The 25,338-nt window shown below is 40.2% G+C and overlaps 1 protein-coding gene across 1 annotated transcript in view; it reads right to left on the bottom strand.

Moving 5' to 3' along the window:
- Positions 1 to 25,338, bottom strand: part of FBN1 (fibrillin 1) — a 264,553-nt gene that overhangs the window by 14,200 nt on the left and 225,015 nt on the right. The window contains exons 51-62 of the mRNA XM_061428846.1: positions 23,325 to 23,474; positions 22,932 to 22,997; positions 22,546 to 22,662; positions 20,673 to 20,792; positions 18,818 to 18,940; positions 17,395 to 17,526; positions 15,411 to 15,536; positions 14,633 to 14,839; positions 13,266 to 13,391; positions 12,895 to 13,017; positions 1,047 to 1,163; positions 662 to 790 (exon numbers count right to left, since the gene is read on the bottom strand). Coding sequence (XP_061284830.1) covers positions 662 to 790; positions 1,047 to 1,163; positions 12,895 to 13,017; positions 13,266 to 13,391; positions 14,633 to 14,839; positions 15,411 to 15,536; positions 17,395 to 17,526; positions 18,818 to 18,940; positions 20,673 to 20,792; positions 22,546 to 22,662; positions 22,932 to 22,997; positions 23,325 to 23,474 — 1,536 coding nt within the window. The remainder of the gene's footprint in view (positions 1 to 661; positions 791 to 1,046; positions 1,164 to 12,894; positions 13,018 to 13,265; positions 13,392 to 14,632; positions 14,840 to 15,410; positions 15,537 to 17,394; positions 17,527 to 18,817; positions 18,941 to 20,672; positions 20,793 to 22,545; positions 22,663 to 22,931; positions 22,998 to 23,324; positions 23,475 to 25,338) is intronic.

Below are 25,338 nucleotides of genomic sequence, written 5' to 3'. Positions count from 1 at the left end.
TTGCCTTCAATCTTTCCCAGGCATCACCAATATTCCACCACCCAAAATTTCAAGAATAGCTACTCTGGAGCTTTTGATTAAGTCCAAGGGAAAAAACATCCCTGGTAAAATCCACAAATAAAAATAATGAAGACACCAATGCAAGGCACAAAAATACAGTATAGGATAGCTATGTAAACCATTTATATTTCCTTATTTGTGCCAGAATTGGAAACCAAAAGGTCAGTACAAAAACAAAATCCTAAAAAATAAGAGTAAAAGGTTTAATCATATGTTGGCAGAAGAGTTATTCCTTATATACTTAATCCACATTGAGGGAATCCTTTAAGATTCTGGATCCAGTGACTAGAAAATTAATGATCAAATTCAGGAATCTAGCTGTTTTTCTTGATTGAGTCATTTCCAATTAGACTAAATTAACAACTGAGCAGAAAGTCTTGTTACATTCAGGAAAAGCCTGTGTTGAGGACACGGTCAAGCATGAACCAAAAGATGTATCTCTAAGATATGGGACTTGTACAAACCAGAGAAAACACTTCCATCTTCAGCTGGCTGTCTCCCCTGTGCTCAGTTCTGAGTCTCATAGAGGATGACGATGCAGGTGTTTATAGGCCACCTCACGAGGACCAACTAGCTGGATCAAGCTGAGGGCTCTACCTACCTTCACAGCTTGCGCCGCTCGGATCAAGTGAGAATCCCCGCTGGCATTCACAAGTGAAGCTTCCAGGAGTGTTCTGGCAAATGCCCTTTGACCCACACAGGTTGATGTCAGAGGTGCATTCATTGTTATCTGTAAGAAGCAGAGGGAGAAAGGAGAGGATGGAACTTCCCCGAAGCTCTCTTTGTGTTGTTTAAAAGGAAGAAAGAAGGGTGATTTGCTCAGAAAAAGCCAATAGCTTTTCACAACATGCATGCATGTACACACAGACACATATACATATATTCACATATTCTCTTGAGTTTTATCTTCTTATTCCAACAGCAGAAGCCCTTGAAAACAAACCCTTCAACGAATACCTACATAGGACCTTCCCTCTCCCACTTACCAATGCAGGCAGTATGGTGTTGGGTAAATCCAGGAGGACATTTACATGTGAAGCTGCCAATGGTGTTAACACACAGGAACTGGCAGTTGTGCTGCTTAGTTGCACACTCATCAAGATCTATAAGAAAACGCAAGACGGGCATTGGAATTGAGCTGAAGTCCAGGAACCTAGAAAGCCACCCTAGGGAGTAGCTCTGTGTTTTCATTTCTACCTCTCAAATGACCTGGTCAGAATGGGACCACAGCATATGGTTAGGAGGAACCCGAGAGATATGGGTTTTAAAGATAAAATGTGGTTTCAGTTCAGACCAAAAATGCATTTCTTTGGTGATCCAAGAAAAACCCATTCCCTTTAGTTATAGGAAAGCAGAATTTTCTCAACAAAGAAATGTCTAGTACATCATAAAATTTAAATAAATTACAAAATGAAATAAAAGATTAAGGATTCTCAAAAACTTCCAAAGCACTGAAAAAAAATCTCTTCAAGTTGAAATATAAAAATAATTATTGAGGGTAAAAATGAATTTTCTCTGCTTGGTTCTTTCCTGTTTGCTGTTTTTTAATCTTCTCAAATGAAATGGTCAACCAGATCAAACCAAACCAAACTAACTGCTTTTAGAGTTTCTCCTTTGGATAAAACAAAATTGAGCAATCAGGAAGGAAAAAAAAAACTCATTCTGATAAGCCAACAGCAATTTTAAAAAAGACTATCTACAATATTTATCCAAGATTATTTTCCACTTCTCAATAAAAGCCTCTGTTTTGACCAGGCCTCTTTCCTCACTGCCTGGAACCTGTAGGTTCTCTCTTCACACCATTGCTATTTAAAATCTCAAGAGATACAAAGTGTGTTCCAGTTTTTAGTTGAGTTTTAATTAAAAAAAAAAGAAAACTGCTGTGAATTTAGGAATCTACCTACCTTTCCCTTCCTCCCTGGCTCTCTACCTGCCCGCTCCCCCCTCCCCCCGCCCCCCCGCCCCCCCCCCCACCCCAGCCCTCTTCCTTGTGAGATTCTTTTATCACTGCAGACAGACTTGTGCTTGGAACTGCAGATCTGTGCCAGTTCCTGGCTAGACTAATATCTGGAGTGGGCTTGAACTGAAAGAACTGCCCATATTTCTCCTAGTGCTGACATCTCTTAGAAACGAGCCAATCCTGTGCTCTTTTATTGCTGGGGAGTTGCCGTTTCTGCTTTTCTGCTTTCTGCATTATTGACAGCTGTATGTCTCCTGCTAGTAGGTGTCCTGCCTGATCTATGACCCCAGGGGCTTTGCTAGAGCATCATCACAGGTTTGCTGCAGCTTATTACCTGCAAATAGGTGAGGGGGACAACTCAGTGATTTTTTAAAAATTTTCACTGTATACTGGGGTATAGTTGATTAACTGTTGTGTTTCAGGTGTACAGCAAAGTGATTCCGTATACACATACACAGATTTATTCTTTTTCAAATTTTTTCCCCATGTAGGTTATTTCAGAATATTGAGCCAACTTCCCTGTGCTATCTGGTCAGCCCTTGTTGGTTATCTAGTTTATATACAGTAGTGTATATACATAAATTCTAAACTCTCAATTTATCCCTCCTCTGCCCCCAGCTTTTCCTTCTGGTAACCATAAGTTAGTTTTCTATGTTTCTAAGTCTGTTTTTGTTTTGTAAATAAGTTCACTTGTATCTCTCTTTTTTTTTTTTTTTAGATTCTGCATATAAGCAATATCATATGATATTTGTCTTTGATTTACTACACTTAGTATGATAGTTTCCACGTCCATCCATTTTGCTGCAAGTGCTATTGTATCGTTAATGACTGAGTAATATCCACTGTATATATGTACCACATCTACTTCATCCATTCATCTGTTATTGGACATTTAGGTTGCCAGTACTCTTGCCTGGAAAATCCCATGGATGGAGGAGCCTGGAAGGCTGCAGTCCATGGGGTCGCTGAGGGTTGGACACAACTGAACGACTTCACTTTCACTTTTCACTTTCTTGAATTGGAGAAGGAAATGGCAACCCACTCCAGTGTTCTTGCTTGGAGAATCCCAGGGACGGGGGAGCCTGGTGGGCTGCTGTCTGTGGGGTCGCACAGAGTCAGACACGACTGATGTGACTTAGCAGCAGCAGGTTGCTCCCATGTCTTGGCCATTGTACACAGTGCTGCCCTGAACCCTGGGGTGCATGTAGACTTTTGAACCATGGTTTTCTCCAGATACATGCTCAGGAATAGGATTGCTGGACCATACAGTTGTTCTATTTTTCATTTTTAAAGGAACTTCTAAACTGTTCTGCAGAGTGGCTGTACCAATTTACATTCCCATCAACAGTGTAGGAGGGTTTCCTCTTCTCCACACCCTTTTCAGCATTTATTCTTTGTAGACTTTTTGATGATGGTCATTCTGACTAGTGTGAGATGAAATCTCATTGTAATTTTGATTTGCATTTCTCTAATAATTTAGTGATGCTGAGCATCTTTTCATGTGGCCATCTTTGGAGAAATGTCTATTTAGATTTTTCATCCATTTTTTGATTGGGTTTTTTGTTTATTTTGATATTGAGCTGCATGAGCTGTTTCTAGATTTTGGAGATTAATCCTTTGTCAGTTGCATCACTTGCAAATATTTTCTCCCATACTGTGAACTTTTTTTTTCATTTTGTTTATGGTTTCCTTTGCTGTACAAAAGCTTTTGAATTTAATAGGTCCCATTCATTTATTTTTATTTCTGTTACTCTAGGAGATAGCTTGAAAAATATATTGCTGCAACTTAAAAAGTGTTCTGCCTGTTTTCCTCCAAAAGTTTTATAGTATCATGTTTGATATTTAAGAGTTTAATCTATTTTGAGTTTATTTTTGTGTATGGTGTTAAAGACTACATTCTTTTACATGTAGCTGTCCAGTTTTCTGCACTGTCTTTCCTCCATTGAATAGTCTTGCCTACTTTATCATAGATTAATTGACCATAGGTGCATGGGTTTATATCTGGGCTTTCTATCTTGTTCCAATGATTCATATTTCTGTTTTTGTACCAATAACATTACTCTTTTTATGACTGTAGCTTTGTAGGATAGACTGAAATGAGTGCTCCATTTTTCTTTCTCAAGATTGATTTGACTATTTAGGGTTTTTTGGGTCTCCATATAAATGTTAAATTTTTTTGTCCTAGTTCTGCAAAAAACACCATTGGTAATTTGATAGGGATAGCCCTGAATTTGTAGATTGCCTTGAGTAGCATAGTCATTTTGACAGTATTGTTTCTTCCAATCCAAGAACATGGTATATTTTTCCATCTGTTTATGTCATCTGCAATTTCTTCCGTTAGTGTCTTTCAGGTAGAGGTCTTTTGCCTTTTCAGGTAGGTTTATTGCAAGGTATTTTATTCTTTCTGATGAAAGACTGTTTCTTTAATTTCTCTTTCTGATCTTTCATCGTTAGTGTATACAAATGCAACAGATTTTTGTGTATTAAATTTGTATCCTACAACTAAATTACCAAATTCATAGACATGTTCTCAGCTCAGTTCAGTCACTCAGTTGTGTCCAACTCTTTGTGACCCCATGGACTGCAGCATGTCAGGCTTCCCTGTCCATCACCAACTCCTGGAGTCTACTCAAACTCATGTCCATTGATTCGAGATGCCATCCAACCATCTCATCATCTGTCGTTCTCTTCTCCTCCCACCTTTAATCTTTCCCAGCATCAGGGTCTTTTCCAATGAGTCAGTTCTTTGTATCAGGTGGCGAAAGTTATGGAGTTTCAGTTTCAGCATCAGTCCTTCCAATGAATATTCGGGACTGATTTCATTTAGGATTGACTGGTTGGATCTCCTTGCAATCCAAGGGACTCTCAAGAGTCTTCCCCAACACCACAATTCAAAAGCACCAATTCTTCGGTGCTCAGCTTTCTTCATAGTCCCAACTCTCACAACCATACTTGACTACTGGAAAAGCCATAGCTTTGACTAGACAGACCTGTGTTGGCAAAGTAATGTCTCTGCTTTTTAATATTCTGTCTAGGTTGGTCATAGCTTTTCTTCTAAGGAGAAAGCGTCTTTTAATTTCATGGCAGCAATCACCATCTGCAGTGATTTTGGAGCCCCAAAGTAAAGTCCCCCAGTATTTCAATTGTTTCCCCATCTATTTGCCATGAAATGATGGGACTAGATGCCATGAACTTAGTTTTCTGAATGTTGAGTTTTAAACCAACTTTTTCACTCTCCTCTTTCACTTTCATCAAGAGGATCTTTAGTTCTTTGTTTTCTGCCATAAGGGTGGTGTCATCTGCATATCTGAGGTTATTGATATTTCTCCCTGCAATCTTGATTCTAGCCTGTGCTTCTTCCAGCCCAGCGTTTCTCATGACATACTCTGCATATAAGTTAAATAAGCAGGGTGACAACATAGAGCTTTGACCTACTCCTTTCCCGATTTAGAACCAGTCTGTTGTCCCATGTCCAGTTCTAACAGTTGCTTCTTGACCTGCATACAGATTTCTCAGGAGACAGGTCAGATGGTCTGGTATTCCCATCTCTTTTCAGAATTTTCCACAGTTTGTTGTGATCCACATAGTCAAAGGCTTTCGCATATTCAATAAAGCAGAAGTAGAGGTTTTTCTGGAACTCTCTTGCTTTCTCGAGGACCCAACAGATGTTGGCAATTTGATCTCTGGTTCCTCTGCCTTTTCTAAATCTAGCTTGAACATCTGGAAATTCACGGTTCACATATTGCTGAAGCCTGGCTTGGAGAATTTTGAGATTACTTTACTAGCATGTGAGATGAGTGCAATTGTGCGGTAGTTTGAGCATTCTTTGGCATTGCCTTTCTTTGGGATTGGAATGAAAACTGACCTTTTCCAGTTCTGTGGCCACTGCTGAGTTTTCCAAATGTGCTGGCATATTGAGTGCAGCACTTTCACAGCATCATCTTCAGGATTTGAAATATCTCAACTGGAATTCCATCACCTCCACTAGCTTTGTTCGTAGTGATGCTTTCTAAGGCCCACTTGACTTCACATTCCAGGATGTCTGGCTCTAGGTAAGTGATCACACCATCGTGATTATCTTAGTCGTGAAGATCTTTTTTGTATAGTTCTTCTGTGTATTCCTGCCACGTCTTCTTAATATCTTCTGCTCCTGTTAGGTCCATACCATTTATGTCCTTATTACTCCCATCTTTGCATGAAATGTTCCCTTGGTATCTCTAATTTTCTTGAAGAGATCTCTAGTCATTCTCCTTCTATTGTTTTTCTCTATTTCTTTGCATTGATCACTGAGGAAGGCTTTCTTATCTCCCCTTGATGTGCTCTAGTACTTTCCTAATAGCATCTTTAGGATTTTATATATATAGTATCATATCATCTGGGCTTTGCTGATGGCTTAGATGGTAAAGAATCTGCCTGCAAATAGTAACAGTTTTACTTCTTCTTTTCCAATTTGGATTTCTTTTATTTCTTTTTCTTCTCTGATTGTTGTGGCTAGGACTTCTACAACTATGCTGAATAGAGTGGTGAAAGTGGACATTCTTGTCTTGTTTCTGAACTTAGAGAAAATGCTTTCGCTTTTCACTGTTGAGTATGATGTTAGCTGTAGGTTTGTCTTATATGGCCTTTATAATGTATGTTCCCTCTATGCCCACATTCTGGAGAACGTTTATCATAAATGCCTGGTGAATTTTGTCAAAAGCTTTCTCTGCATCTATTGAGATGATCATATGTTTTTTTTCTTCAATTTGTTGATGTGGTTTATCACACTGATTTGCAGATATTGAAAAATCCTTGCATTCCTGGTGTAAATTCCCTTGATCGTGGTGTATGATCCACTTAATGTATTGTTGGATTCGGTTTGCTAGTATTTTGTTGAGGATATTTGCATCTAAGCTCACCAGTGATATTTGCTGTTGTTGTTCAGTCACTAAGTCATATCCGACTCTTTGTAACTCCACAAGCTGCAGCACGTAGGGCTGCCCTGTCCTTCACTATCTCCCTGAGTTTGCTCAAACTCATGTCCATTGTGTCAATGATGTCATCCAACCATCTCATCCTCTGTCACCCCCTTCTCCCCTTGCCCTCAATCTTTCCCAGCATCAGGTAGGGTCTTTTCCAATGAGTTGGCTCTTTGCATCAGGTGGCCAAAGTATTAGAGCTTCAGCATAAGTCCTTCCAATGAGTCTTCAGGGTTGATTTGCTTTAGGATTGTCTGGTTTGATTTCCTTGGTGTCCAACGGACTCTCAAGAGTCTTCTCCAGCACCACAGTTTGAAAGCATCAATTATTTGGTGCTCAGCCTTCTTTATGGTCCAACTCTCACATCTGTACATGGCTACTGGAAAAACCATAGCTCTGACTATACAGACATTTGTCAGCAAAGTTATGTCTCTGCTTTTTAATATTCTGTCTAGGTTTGTCATAGCTTTTCTTCCTAGGAGCAAGTGTCTTTTAATTTCAAGAGGCTCTTTAGTTTCTCTTTGCTTTCTGCCATTGTGTGCATGCTAAGTCACTTCATGCATGCTAAGTTGCTTCAGTCGTGTCCAACTCTGTGCAACCCTATGGACAGCAGCCCCCAGGCTCCTCTGTCCACAGGATTCTCTAGGCAAGAATACTGGAGTAGGTTGTCATTTAAGTCACTTCAGTTGTGTCCAATTATTTGCAAAATTATGGACTGTAGTCCCCCAGGTTCCTCTGTCCATGGGATTCTCCAGGCAAGAACAGTGTAGTGGGTTGCCATGGCCTACTCCAGGGGATCTTTGAAACTCAGGGATCAAAGCTGAATCTCTTGTGTCTCCTGTATTGGCAGGCTGGTTCTCTAGCACCAGCCTGGGAAGCCCCAAAGTGAAAGTGTTAGTTTCACAGTCTTATCTGACTCTTTGTGGCCCCAAGGACTGTAGTCTGCCAGGCTCCTCTGCCCATGGAATTATCCAGGCAAGTATACTGGAGTAGGGAGCCATTCCCTTCTCCAGGGGATCTTTCCGACCCAGGAATCGAACCTGGGTCTCCGGCATTGCAGGCAGATTCTTTGCTGTTTGAATCACCAGGGAAGCCACTAGTATGGTATCATCTGCATATCTGAAGTTGTTGCCATTTTTCCCGACAGTCTTGATTCCAGCTTGTGCTTCATCCAGCCCCACATTTTACATGATGTATTCTTCATCTAAGTTAAATAAGCAGGGTGACAATATACAACCTTTATGTACTCCTTTCCCAATTTTGAACCAGTCCATTTTTCCAAGTCCAGTTCTCACTGTTGCTTCTTGACCTGCATACAGGTTTTCCAGGAGGCAGGTAAGGTGCTCTGGTGTTTCCGTCTCTTTAAGAATTCTCCACAGTTTGTTGTGATCCACACAGTCAAAGGCTTTAGCATAGTCAATGAAGCAGAAGTTTTTTGCAATTCTCTTGCTTTGTCTATGATCCAGCAGATGCTGGCAGTTTGATTTCTGGTTCCTCTGCCCTTTCGAAACCCAGCTTGTGTGTCTGAAGTTCCCTGTTCATGTATTGTTGAAGCCTAGCTTGACGGATTTTCTGTCTTCCTTGCTAGCATGTGAAATGAGCACAATTGTGCAGAAGTTTGAACATTCTTTGGCATTGCCCTTCTTTCAAATTAGAATGAAAACTTTTCCAGTCCTGTGGCCACTGCTGAGTTTTCCAAATTTGCTGGCATGTTGAGTGCAGAACTTTAACATCCTCATCTTTTAGGATTATAAATAGCTCAATTGGTATTCCATCACCTCCACTAGCTTTGATTGTAGTAATACTTCTTAAGGCCCACTTGAATTCACATTCTGGGATGTCTGGCTCTAGGTGAGTAACCAAACCATCATGGTTATTTGGTTCATTAAGACCTTTTTTGTACAGTTCTTCTGTGTATTCTTGCTATCTTTTCTTAATCTCTTCTGCTTCTGAAAGGTTCTTGCTGTCCTTTATTGTGCCCATCTTTGCATGTGCCCTTGATATTTCTAAATTTCTTGAAGAGATCTCTAGTCTTTCTCATTCTATTGTTTCCCTCTACTTCTTTGCATTGTTCATTTAAGAAGGCCGTCTTATCTCTCCTTGCTATTCTCTGGAACTCTGCATTCAGTTGGGTATATCTTTCCCTTTCTCCTCTGCCTTTCGATTCTCTTCTTTTTCTGCTATTTGTAAGGCCTCCTCAGACAACCACTTTGCCTTCTTGAATTTCTTTTTCTCTGGGATGGTTTTCGTCACTGCCTCCTGTACATTGTTACAAATTGTCCATATTTCTTCAGGCACTCTACCAGAGCTAGTCCCCTGAATCTATTTGTTACCTTCACTGTATAAGGGATTTAAGTCATTCATGAATGGCCTAGTGGCTTTCCCCTCTTTCTTTAGTTTAAGCCTGAATTTTGCTATAAGGAGCTGATGATCTGAGCCACAGTCAGCTCCAGGTCTTGTTTTTCCTGACTGTATAGAGCTACTCCATCTTCGGCTGCAAAGAATATAATCAATCCAATTTCAGTATTGACTATTTGGTGATGTCCATGTGTAAAATCATCTCTTGTGTTGTTGGTAAAATGTGTTTGCTATGACGAGTGTATTCTCTTGGCAAAACCCTGTTGGCCTTTGCCCGCTTCATTTTGTATTCAAGGCCAAACCTGCCTGTTAGTTCAGGTATCTCTTGATGTCCTACTATTGCACTCCAACCCCCTATGATGAAAAGGACATTTTTTATGGTGTTAGTTCTGGAAGGTCTTGTAAGACTTCATAGAACTGGCCAACTTCAGCTTCTTTGGCATCAATGGTTGATGAATAGACTTGGATTACTGTGATGTTGAATGATTAGATCTGGAAATAAACTGAGACTGTTCATCATTTTTGAGATTTCACCTAGATACTGCATTTGACTCTTGTTTATGAGGGCTCGTCCATTTCTTCCATGGGATTCTTGCCCACAGTAGTAGATATAATGGTTATCTGAACTAAATTCACCCATTCCCATCCATTTTAGTTCACTGATTCCTAAGATGTTGATTGCCATCTCCTGTTTGACTGTGTAAATTCACTTTGATTCATAGACCTAACATTCCAGGTTCCTATGCAGTATAGTTCTTTATAGCATTGGATTTTACTTTCACCACCAGACACACCCACAACTGAGCAATGTTTCTGCTTTGGCCCAGCCACTTTATTCTTTCTGGAGCTATTAGTAATTGCCCTCCACTTTTCCCCAGTAGCATACTGGACATCTTCTAACCTGAGAGGGCTCATCTTTCAGTGTCATATCCTTTTTGCCTTTTTATTCTGTTCATAGGGTTCTCACTGCAAGAATACTGGAGTGGTTTGTCATTCTCTCCTCCAGAACTCTCCACTATTACCTGTCCGTCTTGGGTGGCCCTGCTGGGCATGGCTCATAGCTTCATTGAGTTACACAATCCCTTTCGCCATGACAAGGCAGTGATCCATGAAGGCATGTAAGTTCTTACTGCCATTAAAAAAATTTTGGCTTTTTTAAAAAAAAGGTCTTTTTTCCTCCTTTCCTCTTTTGTTCTCTTTTTTTGTGATTCGATGACTGACTTTACTGTTGTGTATGGATTCCTTTTTCTTATTGTATGTGTATACCTATTACAGATTTTCAGTTTGCAGTTACCATGAGGTTTTGACATAGCAATCTGTATATAAAAAGATTGTTTTAAGTTGCTAGTCTCTTAATATCAAATCCTTTTCCAATATTCTGCATTTACGCTCTCCTCACCATTTCTGGTTTTGACAGCATATTTATGTGTGGATGATTTCCTACCTTTTCAGTATGTTTGCCTTTCCTTGTGAGGTTTTCCATTTGTAATTTTCTTATTTCTAGTTGTGGCCTTTTCTCTTCTGCCTAGAGAAGTTCCTTTCACATTTGTTGCAAAGCTGGTTTGGTGGTGCTGAATTCTCTTTGCTTTTGCTTGTCTGTAAAGCTTTTGATTTCTTTGTTAAACCTGAATAACAGCCTCGCTCGGTAGATTATTCTTGGTTGCAGGTTTTCCCCTTTCATCACTTTAAATACATTGTTCCACTCCCTATTGGCCTGAAGAGTTTCTGCTGAGAAATCAGCTGCAAGTTACCTTGTATGTTAATACTTTTCCTTTGTCTTTCATTTTTGTTAGTTTGATTACTTTGTGTCTCAGTGTGTTCCTCATGGGATTTATACCGGCTGGGATTCTCTGTGCTTCCTAGATCTGGGTGACCATTTCCCTTCCCATATTTGGGAAAATTTCAGCTATTATTTCTTCAAATATTTTAAAAGATCCTTTTTCTTCTCTTTCTGAGATCCCTAGTGTGAACATTGCTGCATTTAATGTTGTCCCAGAGGTCTCCTAGATGGTTTTTATTTCTTTTCATTCTTTTATTGTGTTCCTCAGCAGTGATTTCCAGCATGTATCTCCCATCTCACTTATCCATTCTTCTGCCTCACGTTTTCTGCTATAGATTCCTTCTAGGACTTCCCTGGTGGCTCAGACGGTAAAGCGTCTGTCTACAATGCGGGAGACCTGGGTTCGATTCCTGGGTCGGGAAGATCCCCTGGAGAAGGAAATGGCAATCCACTCCTGTACTATTGCCATGGAAAACCCCATGGACAGAGGAGCCTTGTAGGCTACAGTCCATGGGTTTGCAGAGTCGGACACGACTAAGTGACTTCACTTTTCAGTGTATTTTTTATTTCAGTTATTGTTCATCTGTTTTTATTTTTTCTAGGTCTTTATTAAACTTTTCTTTTATCTTCTAGATCTGTGCCTCTATTCTTTTTCTGAGATCTTGAAACATCTTTACTATCGTTACTCTGAATTCTTTTTTTTGGGTAGAATGCATATCTCTACTTCACTTAGTTGTTCTTCTGGGTTTTTAATTTTGTTCCTTCATCTGGGACATATTTCTGTGCTCTCTCATTTTATCTAACTTTCTGTGATTTGCAGTATCCATGCTTCAGGTTGCAACATTGTAGTTCTTGCTTCTGCTGTCAGCCTTCTAGTGGTTAAGGCTTGTGCTGGCTTCCTGGTGGGAGGGACTTTTTTTTCCTGCCTGCCGGTGGGTGGAGCCTTTCTTGTCCCTCTGGTGGGCAGGGCTTTGTCAGGGAATGTGTTTAGCAGGAAAGACTTTATTCAGAAAGACTTTAAGCAGCCTGTCTGCTGACAGGCCGGGCTGTGTTTCTACCTTGTTGGTTGTGTGGCCTGAGGCATCGGAGCCGACATGCTGTTTGGAGCCAAGACTTGGTGAAAAAATGGCAGTCTCCACCAGGGCTCATGCCAGTGAGTACTCTCCAGAATCACTGCCTCCAGTGTCTTTGTTCCCACAGTGAGCCATAACCACCTCCCACCTCTGCAAGAGACCATGGAATACCAGCAGGTAGGTCCAGTCCAGGTTCTTATGAGGTCACCACTTTTTTCTCTGGCTTCTGGTGTACATGAGAACTTGTATGTGCCCTACAAGCGTAGTTTCTGTTTGCCTCAGTCCTGTAGAATTCTTGTGATCAAACCTCACTGGCCTTCAAAGTTAGATTCTCTGGGGGCTCCTCGTGTTCCCAGACCCCTAGGCTGGGGAGCCTGACCTGGAGCTCAGAACCTTCACTCCTGTGGAAGAATTTCTGTGGCTATTTTCCACTTTGTGGGGCATCCACCAGCAGTTATAGGATTTATCATGATTGTGCCCATTCCTACCATTTCATTTTGGCTACTTCTTTGTCTTTAGATATAGGATCCTTTTTAGGAGGTTCCAGTGTTGGTGTAAGAAAAATGTCCCCAAGGAGGCACTAACCCCAGGGATGTACCTCTTGCCCATGGGGAGGTCTTTCAGCTTTGGATCCCTCAAAGGCACAAGGAATGAAACCATGTTCCCATAAGGCAGATAAGTGGGTGAAGGCAGTTTCCACTTTACCTTTGCAGCTCCTTCCGTCCTCCTGCAGAATGTAGCCTTTCGGGCATGAACACTGGTAACTCCCTTCTGTGTTCTTACAGATGAAATTGCAGGGTTTGGGAGCCTGGTTGCACTCATTTAGATCTATGATCAAAGAGACACAGTGTGACTGCCCATCTAAAAAGATGTTTCAATGCTCAATACCCACAGCGTCTAACAAAGAATCTTAGTTTTAAAGAAAGAAAAGGTACATTGTATGGTCTTTGATCACTGTCTTACGTTTCCTTATGAAATTACACAGGCTTTTTAGAGTTTTAGTTTGAAGGTTTTTTTCTCATAATGTACAATTTCCATCCGAGAATAAACCTGAGTATCAGAAATAGAGCACTTACCTACACAGGCAGTTCCAGTTATATCTGGAGTGTAGCCAGTTTTACAAATGCAATGATATGATCCTCTGTCATTGACACATTCCCCATTTCGGCAAACATCATGAATAACCTTGCACTCATCAATATCTATAATTTAATAAATAGCAATTAAAATGAGAAAGGCATTATAAAAGGGTCAACATGTACTATTGGGCATTAAAGCCACTGACACTCACATCTTGACCCTTCTGTCTCATTACTGCTTAGCAGGGTGCCAATAGCAAGTGAGTTCTTAGCCTTGGATTGTTAAGTAACATTTTTATACCCATAGCTCTTATTTTTCCTGATCTTTTCAAGATTACTCTGAAATGCAATATAGCATACTTTCATTGGTCTGAAGAAATGCATCTACCATCTCATTTTCACATCTGCCAAAGAATGATAAATCACTTTGGTCATTCCATCTATTCTGTCTTTACCACATCCAATTCTGTTATTCTACCCTTAGTCACATCTTTGTAACATGAACATAAATCCTATTTAATCTCTTTATTCTCCTCTCACTTTTGATTTCCTCCCAAGGAGCTCAAAGTCTCTTTTTATGAGACTGCAAACAATTGCAGTTATTGTTGATGAACATAGGCCTGAAAGTCTTTTTCAGAGCAGCCTCAGACACCTCGACAGCCTCCTCATCCCTCTCAAGTTGACATGGCTTGTACTTTTCCAGAGGCAGCTGTCTTAATTGCCAGTACAATCATCCCTCCATATCCAGGACACTGGTTCCAGAACTACCTTGTTGATATTAAAATTCATGGACACTCAAGCCCCATATACAAAATGGCATAGTACAGTTGGGACTGCAGGTTCAATCAACCTTGGGTAGAAATCAATCCAAGGTCGGTTGTATCTACAGATATGCACTCTGTGGATATGGAAGGCTGATTGTATCAGCATTGTTTTAGACTTCTTCCATGTGATATATTTCAGTCAGTTTTATGAGATAAAATACATATTGGTGGGCTACTCTTGGAATTTAGTGATCAATTATTTCCAAATGTACCTAAAAGGTTATATTCTGAGTAAAAGGTTATATTCTTATAACAAACCAGCTTAAAAAGTTGAGGACTCCTTGTAATGTAAAGACACGAACTGAAGCACACACGTTAATCAAACCAAGGACACTCTGGCAACATGGCTTTGAATATCTAAAGTACCATAATTTTTTTTTTTTTTTTTTGGTCAACCTAAACTAGGAAACTCAGCCTAGGCCCACATTATCGATTCTATATTCTCATCTGCTCCTCATAAAACAAATTCCCTGAAAGTATTTTTGGACCATAAATGAAGTACCTGCTCTGTTGGTCAAAAATCAGAACAAAATGAAGTACCTGCTCCATTGGTCATAAACCCTCGGCCATGGGGGCAGAGTTTTTTGAAAGCCACAGTGCCCTGGAAAGGGCAGATCTCACAGTGGGGCCCCCAGCCTCTCCCTCCATCGCAGCAGCATTCAGACTTAGTGACGGGGTTCCTGTTGCTTGAGCCGATCTGACACATGTTCTGGAGCACCTCCGTGAAGCAGTACCCTTCTCGGTTGTCTGGAAGGGATTTATGAATGCAAAGAGGATTTTAGGGAACTTTAAGAAGCATAACATGGTATTCCGAATTTGCTCAGATATTAAAACCCAAGAAGGATGTAACACTTTACCCTGGCTGAGAAGGAGCAAGAAGGGAAAGCTGGAAGCAGCAGTAAGAGAAAAAGGATGACATCTGGGGAAGACAAGACAAGATATTCAGTAAGTGGGCAGAAAGGCATTGGTGTCAACAAGATTATCATTCTATCTGTTCCCAGAAATATGGAGAACCAGGCTATAGCAAGGGTCGGAGAAACACATGGAAACTGATCCTTAGCATCAAAAGCTTAAAAAGGCAGCTGAGAAAGAAATTCCAAACAAATGATTCAATGGTACAATTAGCAAAGGAAGAATTTAGCGGCAGGGTGGTGCTAAGCCCAGTGGACAATCATGGTCATAGAGTCATCTCCAAAATATGAACATTGTTAACCTTTCCTCAAATTTCAAGTTTCTATTATTTCAAATAAGTGATCTGGTTTCAAGCATCCCAGTGTGGAGGCTGGGGTTACAAAAGCACCCTGTGGTCTGTACTCACCGAGGCACTCATCCTGGTTGGGGCTGGCTGTAAAGCCGTCATTGCACTCGCAGGTATAGCTCCCCCTGGTGTTGAGGCAGCGCCCGTTCTCACAGATCCCAGGCTTGGTCTGACATTCATTTTCATCTGTGTGGTGTAATTGAAGGACCAAAAACAAGAGGCGTCATCTGTCCGCTTTGTACAAAGACAGATTCTTTTTTTTTTTTTTAAAGAAAAGTTTAGTTTGTGACTAGATAACCTATTCACATGGTTCCAAATTCAAAGAGTACAAAAGAATATACAGCCCAAAGTGCCCCTCCTTCTCCTCTTCCCCAGCCACCAAACTTCCTTCCTGGGAAGCAACCAGTGCTACTGCTAATTTCTGGAGTATCCTCCTAGAGATGAATCATACCCATACAAACAAATACAGCCATATCTTTGATATACCTCCACCCTTTTAAAAACATAATTGATAGCATGTTTATATACTTAAACATAGATGATAGCACTTTAGGTACACTTACGTTTTTCACTTAAGTTTAAAACTTGCCATATCTGTACGTGTAGAGGATTTTCAGAAGGGTTATTTTAAATGAAGGGAAAAAAATCCTTAAGAGCAATATGTTAAATATTACAATACTCACTAGAATAATGTCTGTGATGGTGTTTTGACCTGAGGGAGTTTGTCTACACTAATCTTCTGATGCAATGTAGATTATGCCTATAATAATACTTCAACAGCATTAAGGAATAATAAATCATAATTTGGTCTCCCCAGTTTAAAAAAAAGCATTGATAATAGCTGGAGAGTTGAAAGATCATAAAGTAATTTGCCTAGGTGCTCCCATTGAGAATAATTCCAAGCCCCTGAGGCAGAGATCTTATGAGAGCCAGAGAGCTGGGTTAAAATTTGCAATGCCAAGGCCACCCTGATAACAATTAAACCAATATCTGAGGGTGAGACCTGAACTCTCCAAGTGATTCCAGTGAGCAGCTGAGGCTGAGAATCACTGTTCCCAGAAGATCCATTGAGTGATCATAAGTCCACATGTTCTTCTATGCTTTTAAAGTCTGCTCTTCAACTTCTGTTTAAATCTGTATCTTACAGAGTTAAGGGGAAAATATGATTCTTATGCTTCTTGACTGACAACATGAGAAAGGGCATATGTAGAAACTTTCTAGTATTTTTTCTTCATTAACTAAAGCAGAAGTCAGGAAACTTTTTCTGTAATAACAGTAATAATATAACATTACTGCATAATATATAGTCAGTATTTTAGGCTTTGTAGGCCATTTGATCTCTGTTGCAACTATTCTGCTCTGTTACTGTGGCATGGAGGCAGCCATGGAAAATTATGAATGGTTACAGCTCTGTTCCAAAACGAGTCTATTTACAAAAACAGGTGGTAGGCTGGCAAGCTGAAGTTGGCCCTAGGACTGTGGTTTGCCAATCCCTGGTCTACTATGCTTTTCAAGGCTGAATCCACATTAGAATCACTCAGGGAGCTTTTAAAACGACCAGGGCCTGGGCCTCAGTCTTGATAAGACCAGAGTCTCTGGATGTAGATCCCATTGGTTTAGTGATATTTCTTGTTTAGTGAAATTTACTGAACAACTGTACTCAATGTTACGGTGGCAGTAGCAAAGCTAAGCCAGTAGGGAGGCATTCCGATGTGATGGGAAGAACTGAACCCAAAACAGCAAAGGAGTGTAAACAATAAAGGAAGGGATGAGAGGAAATACCTGGTCTTCTACTCCTGGCAGCAAATGGACCTGGAAAAGCACTCAAAGGCCAGCTCAGAGGGAGAGAAATGATGTTGCTGGTGGAATTCATAGATAATCAAGAGGCAAGGAGGCCTCCACGGAAAGTCATGATAGCAGGTAAGAGAGGCAAGATGGCTCTGGCCAAGGAGAAGACAGCACCACAAGGACACAGAGCCCATGTCCCTTCCATCCTTTGTCGCTTCCCACTCACTCAAAGCCCCTTTGCTGGGGCTGCCCTTACCTACGCAGCCTTCTCCGTCAGGTCTTCGCTGATACCCAGGTCCACAGATGCAGAGGTATGTGCCAATGAGGTTCTTGCACTCCATTTGTTTTTCAGCACAGTCGTGTTTTCCCTCTTCACACTCATCCTCATCTGGAAAGAATGTACAAATTCATAAAAGGAGCTGCCTTAATTCCCTGCCCTTTAAACATAAGACAGTATCAAGTAACCAATTTTTACTGACACTATTTCAACATTAACCTACTTCCTTTTGCATTCTTGGGAGCTGGTCTCTTAAGATGGGAAGGCATCTTCTAACCCCCTTTGAACTTAAGAAATTTCTCTCTAGCTGATAAATTTTTCAAAGGCAGGAAGTGTGATTTCTAATTAGTTTTGACAAATTGAACTAAAAAGGCCTTATATAAAGCTTTCATAATATAATTAAAACAGCATTATCAAACTAATAATAAACCAATGCTTCCATTATATAATACTTAAATAATATAGCTTATGATGTCCTAATATCATAGTATTAATATGACATATTAGAATCATTGTGTAATATAATAACGAAAGACTTGGTTTTTACACTTTGAGGAAAAGACAGGCATCTACAAATATCTTCTCTACTAGGTCGTCCCTCCAGTTTCTTTTTTCTGGCACAGCGTGGCTCTTCTTCATTCTTTACTTTCTGTCCTATTGCACTTCCTTCTTTTTATCTTTCCCCTTTATGTATCTGAATTGAGAAGTTTGGACTTTAGCCTGCACGTGACATGGAGCTCTTGCTTTGGAAATCTTCCTACCTTTAAGAAAAATTCTATGTAAATCATTTGAAAAGAACAGATACCTGCTCATTTAAGAACTTGGGAGAAGCAGATCAGAGCTCTTCAAGGATCCCCAGGATTTACCCAACTTTGTATAACAGAGCTTAGTCCAGTACTTTGGCAATTGCAGGTGTTCAGTAAGCACTTTTAAAGGAAATTGTTCCAAGTCAGCTCCATATGCTACCCCATTCTTGGAATATAAAATCCCATAGTGATGGTGATTATTTATTATTCACATTCCTTCCTTGTGTTCTCATGTTCTAAGTTATCATACTATGATTATTTATAGCTCTCTCTCAGCCTCTTCATATTGAGCTTCTTATATGTGGGGAAGTTGTTTTTTTTCCCCCTTATATCTCCACATCTCATAGAATGGCTGGCATGTCATAGGCATGCAATGTGTGGTGAACTAAACAGGGTCTGCAGTGCCACCCTCAACCCAGCTTTAAGCTACAATTTAGGAGAAAATGTAGCAATGACAACCCTCATATTGTCCAGGGACTACAGCAGTGTTCCCCAATTTCCAGTCTTTCTCTGCTAGTGGATGCTTTGGAAGGACATCGCCCATCATAGACATTAGAACACCCTGGCTTAGATGACTTTGAACGTGAATGTCTCACCTTTGCACATCCTTCTGTCTTCTCTCAGAACATATCCAGCAGGACACTTGCATTCATATGACCCATAAGTATTTACACATCGGAAGGCACAGAGCAGAGGATTCTGGGCACACTCATTTATGTCTGCAGGAGAAGACAGTAAGAGAATAACGGACCATAAGCCTCAACCGAAAGAGCAATATACTTTCACCAAAAGTTGCCATAAACATAGATGGACCAAGCAGTCTCTGCATTTCCAGGATTATAAAATGAGTTGGTTATTTTATAATTGGCCCAAGTAGGGTGATCATACATCTTGGTTCTTCCAGCACAATCTCAGTTTATACTTTGGTGCTGGTATAATTATTGTTATTTAGGCAGATGAGAAATTATAGGTCATCCTACATATAGGGAGATTTTCAGAAATGCTGGCTTTGAAGTCTCAAGTTGACCAGTTACCACTCCCTAAAGTCACAATGAAGTGGGGATCAGTTTTACCCCATTTAGCCAGAATAACTGCTAAGTCAACTGCTGTGAGGACAGAACCCCCAGTATCATTAACCCCTCCCCTTCTCCAGATAAAAGAGGCTCCTGTGAAGTAACAGTGAGTCTCATGCCCAAGAAAGTATTCTGAATAATTTTACTCTTATAGAGATATTGTACTTAGTTCACACTGAGGCTTAAGTTATAGCCTTAAATAGGAATAATAGTAATAGATTAATAGATAAAAGTGGTTTCTGTAGATTGCATAGTTTGGAACCATCAGAATATGGTTCAGAAAAGCAGGGTTAAAACAGATCTTCTTGATTATCACATTTCTCCCTAAGGCCAACAATCCTGACAAGAACATCCGTGAGATCCCACATCGTGATCTAGTCACAGCCTTTAAAGATTCACCAACATCTTTAACTAGGAGTAGTGGCTCAGAGGGTAAAGCATCTGCCTACAATGCAGGAGACCCGGGTTCGATCCCTGGGTCAGGAAGATCCCCTGGAGAAGGAAATGGCAACTCACTCCAGTACTCTTGCCTGGAAAATCCCATGGTCTGAGAAGCCTGGTAGGCTACAGTCCATGGGGTCGCAAAGAGTCGGACACGACTGAGCGACTTCACTTCACTTCATTGGTAGATAATATCTCTAATGAAAAGCTCACCTTAATACCCACTGTACCATCGCCTCACCTTCATTCTCTTCTTAAACCAGTGGCTCTCAACTTAAGACTGCATCAGAACTACCTGGAGGGCTGCTGGGTCCCACCCTTAGAGTGTCTGATTCAGGAGGTCTGGGACAAGGCCTGCAAATCTGTATTTCTAACAAATTCCCAGGTGACACTGACGTGGCTGATCCAGGGACCACCCTTTGAGAGCTGCTATTCTAGACACTCCCTCCTTGCCTTTCTTTCCTTGCATCCTACCAGACATACTGGCAATTGCTTAGAGAGTATCGACAGCCTCTTTTGCAGTGATTGCCCCCAAAGAGAGAAAGGATATTGGTGTTAATCTTAGTGTGTAGTTGTTTCTATGAAGAGAAAAGAAAAAGAAAGGGTGTATAGGATACAGTGGAAAAAAGGGGAGACAAAGAAAATAAGAAAGAGGGTAGGAGACAGGACAGGTGTTATATTCAAATATTAGTGGTAGCAGAGACCCCAAGGAGAACTCTGCATGAGATGTGGCATCACCTGGGTCATGAACCACCTACATCTTTTTCAGATACTTTCTGCAGAGAGGAGGCCACATAGAGAAGAAATGATGACATGGCCCAGATCTTCTTTATTTTATATACCCTGGGTGGTATTTGATACTAAGAATTATAATCAACCAACTACTATCCCTATGATCAGAACATGCAACCAACTATCCTATGTTTAAGAGGCTTACCTTCACAAGTCATCATTGGCCCAGGCTCAAATCCCTCCTCACAGGTGCATTCGAAACCTCCAATCACATTCTTGCAGGTTCCATTTCCACAAGGATTGCCTACCGAACATTCATCAGTGTCTGCAAGTGATCAGAAGTATAGTCAAAATATGACGAATTGAGAGAAAATGCACTTGGACTCAGATAGTACCTTTCAAATTCCATTGGAGCACTTTGATCTCTAACATTTTGGTTCATTCTCATTCTGTCCTTGCAAGAGAGGAGTGCATATCTTATTACCACAGATTTATAGCTGTAAAATTTGACTTGCTAAGTAGCAGTAACAGTACCCAGGCTTCTTAGCTCTTACTGTGCTCTTTGCCGTGGGTGCCTCCAGCCTCATATGTTATGAAATACATCTGCTGGGAAGAGATGCTTAAAGGGTTAAAACAAGGCTTCTCTTACAAGTCAAAAGTTTCTGCTTACTTAATGTTAGAAATACACCTCCAGTTTGGCCTTACATTACATCATTCTCCAAGAAGCCTTAAACATGATGGAGTTTTGCCAGATATAAAATAGAAGACTAAACTTACGCAAAATAAGAGACCAGAGGTTAAGCAAAATTAAGACACTGGATAAAGTCAAGAGTCAAGTAGATTTTGCTGAATTTGTGGAAACCAGATGGCTTCCATTAGGCAGAAGAAAGGCTAGAAAGAAATATGTTTAGGGTATGATCTCTCTAAACAACTGTGGAGAAAGTCTTACCAAGGAAGTCTAAAAAATATGTCTCCTAATCCATCCACCTAGAATATTGACTGTTCTTATTCTGACATATCTCTTGGGGAGAATACCTTCCTTTGGGCAAGGAACATTCCAGAGAAATAACACTGCTATCTCAGCTGTCTAGAGCACAGAAAAGTGATGAATTATTGTTGAGAGCTGTGTCTCGTGTTAGGTTCTGAAGTCAGAAAGTGAGGGCAAGAAGGCAGGGCTGAGAGACCCTGGTGAGGAGGCTTATTTCTCACATATATCGTAGTACTAACTGAAGATATTGAACAGAAAACACTGGCAACTTTGCTTTTGTTCTGCTATGAAATTGCATTTCACTGTCAGGATTATTACATCTCTTTCAAGTTAGTAAAAATCACACTATCATTGATTTTTAGAGCTGTAAGGTAATTAGAAATATCTTAATCCATCTGCATGATATTTATTATATTCTGAGGCTTAGAGGGCTGAAAAACTTGCTTAAGTTCCCACAGCCATGGCTGTGGATAAAAACCACATACCTTGATTCCCTGCATGGAAAGAACATTTTCTAATGCACACAGACAAACCCTCAGCATTTATGCCATTATTAATTTAGGTTACATTGAATGGTTTTGAATTTCTTAGATAAAAGAGGTCAAAGGTCAGTCACAGGAGCCTTTCTTTGAAATTTTAATAAGGGGGCTAAAACAAGAGGATACCCTGGGTCCGCAGCCTCTCATGGTACTAAGTGTAACAAAATCTGGGTAAATTTTGTGTTTTCCATACTGAGAGAATAAGACTATGACAATTACCAATTTTTAAAAAAAATTTCTTAAAGGCTTTCACTATAATGCTGTCCGTTTTACCATCTCTTCAAATGTGTTCAGTGTCCTTGTCATCAGACTGTAAGGTCCATTCAAGGAAGGACGCTGTTGGCTCAGTTCACTAGGGTAGCCAAAGAACCAAGCCCAGTGCCTGGTACCTGGCAGGGACCCAGCCAGTACTGCTAGATGAATGATACATGAATGAGTATATAAAACTTATTTCTGTCCCATCTTGGTGTTTATATATCCTTGTGTGAATGCTGAATTGCTTAATTTCCGATTTGTAAAATCTCTGTAGAGGAAGCCACTTTATTACTCACCCACACATTCATTCCCTTGCAGAATGTAGCCAAAGGGACATTCACAGCGATAGGACCCATCGGTGTTGATGCACTGCCCGTGTTTACAGACATCGGGTTCTTTGCACTCATCCATATCTTAAGCAAAGGAGGAAAAAACAGTGAACAACAAAGTAACTTTTTAGAAACACAAAGGGAAATTATGATTGTTTCAGTATCTAATCAATGAAATGTATTATAATATTAACATACACTATAATAATATAATTGGTATCTAAATGAAAAGACCAAAAAATAGGGCTTCATTTACCAAGATAAATGTGGAGAAATAACAGCAAGAGAAAGGACAAGGAAGAGACTGGTTGAGAATATTATAAAATGCTGAAAGTCCAGTGCAAGCCACTCACCAACTGCTGAATCATCAGGTCCCACGATGATGCCACTTCCATAGGGACAGATCTGGCGGAAGGCCTCTGTGGTGGAGATGAACCCTCGTTAATGGGTGGGCCAATGGCATTTAGCAAATACCGTGTGGAGGCTGCACATACTGGAACACGATGAACAATCCAAGCCCAGAAACCAGAGAAAACTAACAAAGCTCTCAGAGCTGGGGTACCTACTACTTGGGCAGCTTTGAGTCATAACATACTTCAGAAAAAAATAACTACCTTGCTCCTAAAATAAAATAATCTTAGTGAACATTTCATCTGGACTTAATTAAATTGTCTTATTTTCTGAAAGCCTGCGGTCTTACAGCCTGCCCTGTGAATGGCCCAAAGAGATGCAGACAGGAGACATACCATCGGGTTCAGTGGGGCACAGCTCGCAGGGATCTCCCCAACCTTCTCCCTTCAAGGCACAGCAGCATTCCTGTTTGGAGTGATTTCTGGATTTGGGTGATGAACACTTTCCTCCTTCAAACTTTGCGTAACAGTAGCTCATTCGTAAATCTGCAACAAAAATTCAAGAGACCCCTCAATGGCTTTTCTGCTAAGTCATTATTGTATAACATTGAGTAAGAAACAATCCACCCTGTTAAATGTGATCTCTTCTTATGACTAAAGTCATACTTTTTAAGTGATTATAAAAGTAAATGAGCTGAGATCGTTAAGTGAAAGAATTCGTTGCTCAGTTGTGTCTGACTCTGCGACCCCATAGCCCATGAGGCTCCTCTGTCCATGGGATTCTCCAGGCAAGTGTACTGGAGTGAGTTGCCACGCCCTCCTTCAGGGGATTTTCCTGGCCCAGGGATCGAACCTGGGTCTCATGCATTGCAGGCAGATTCTTTACCATCTGAGCCACCAGAGAAGCCTGAGATCTTTAAAGTGATAAATAACTTTTGTAGTACGATCTGAAGAACAAATCTCTGTGACTTTTACCTTATTACTTTTCATGTTATCCAAGGTTCCAAAGCAATCTGATGTGAATAATTAAAACCAACACTGTCACATTCCAGTGCTGTCATCATCGGTGACTTCAAGATGGGGACATTCAGAGATGGACTAACATTTAGTGAGCACACTACGTTAAGGTAGATCTCCCAGTTCTAGGTCTCACTGTGATATTACACACTGCACTGTGTATTCTGTGTCGCCTAAGCCCTGGAGACAAAACCCCAGATGCCAGGCATAGAGCAAATAAAGATGTGGCAGTTTTGTGAACTGACAAAAATACAACTAACTCAGTGTATTTCACTGAAGCAGCTATTTGGTTTCTGTCTACAAAATATATGTGAGGCTTTCTGCAGATTTTATGCACATATGTGAACACACTTGCACACACACAGAAGCTTGTCTGGCTCAACAGAGAGAGGGAAGGTAAAGAGGACAGGAAGATAGGTGGATGTGAAGGAGAATAATATCCTTTCAAAGGATGTATTTTTTTCTTTTTTGACTTTATTACAATTTTAATATATTACCATACCACTAATATTACAGTATAAAAAAGGAAAAAACTAAAGAATTCTTTCTAATTACATTAATGTATTTTTAAGTGAGAAAAAATGTAAACCTATATATTACTCTATCACAGTAATGAATAACGTTTTTGTTTGGTAAACATAAATTTTAGCTTATACATGACAGATTCTACTGACTTTGGGTAATCTTTGAAACTGAAACCTATGCTTCTTTTTAGATTATTTCGTGCTTTAAAACTAAAGAATGAAGCAGAAAATATCAGTGTTTTGAGGTACATAAATTGTATCTTTAATATACTTTGATTTTATTAAAATTTACTTATTTGTTACTATAAAGAATATATTTCTTTAACATCAGTTCTTTCTTGGCGACTCCAACATGGAGCATGGAATTGGGATCTAGGTCCTACAAAATTCTCCAATATTGCTTGACACAGCTTTGGAAACTGACTTTTCCATTTCTTATAGAGCAAATTAGGTGACTCTAAAAAGTGAGCTCATCCAAGAGCCTGGAGTGTGTTTGCCCTCAAATTTGACTTCCAAAGTTTTACAAACTCTGAGTTACACAGATGCTAAAATCTGCAGGTTTTAAGGAAATGTTTTCAGCTCCATTTTGCACAATACCCCTTTCTTTATGAATGACTGGGTCTGCTCTCTCCTGTCAATGTTTTCAAGTCCAGGTAGCAAATTATTAGAGCCATTTATAATTTCAGTTAAGACAATTTTACCATCTTAATGAGACAAGGTGAGAATAACTGAGTTGCAAAAGATCACAGCAGGAAAATTTTCATGAATTAAAGTAAAAGTATCAGCCAACCATATTTACCAGGCTCCAATAAGTCAAATTCAGTTGGCCTTTGCAATGAACTTGTTGAACTCATCATGGCTACCAACTC

This window comes from Bos javanicus, chromosome 10 (assembly GCF_032452875.1).
Source record: "Bos javanicus breed banteng chromosome 10, ARS-OSU_banteng_1.0, whole genome shotgun sequence".
In the NCBI taxonomy this organism is placed as follows: Eukaryota; Metazoa; Chordata; class Mammalia; order Artiodactyla; family Bovidae; genus Bos; species Bos javanicus.
This window is presented reverse-complemented; position numbering and strand designations above follow the sequence as displayed.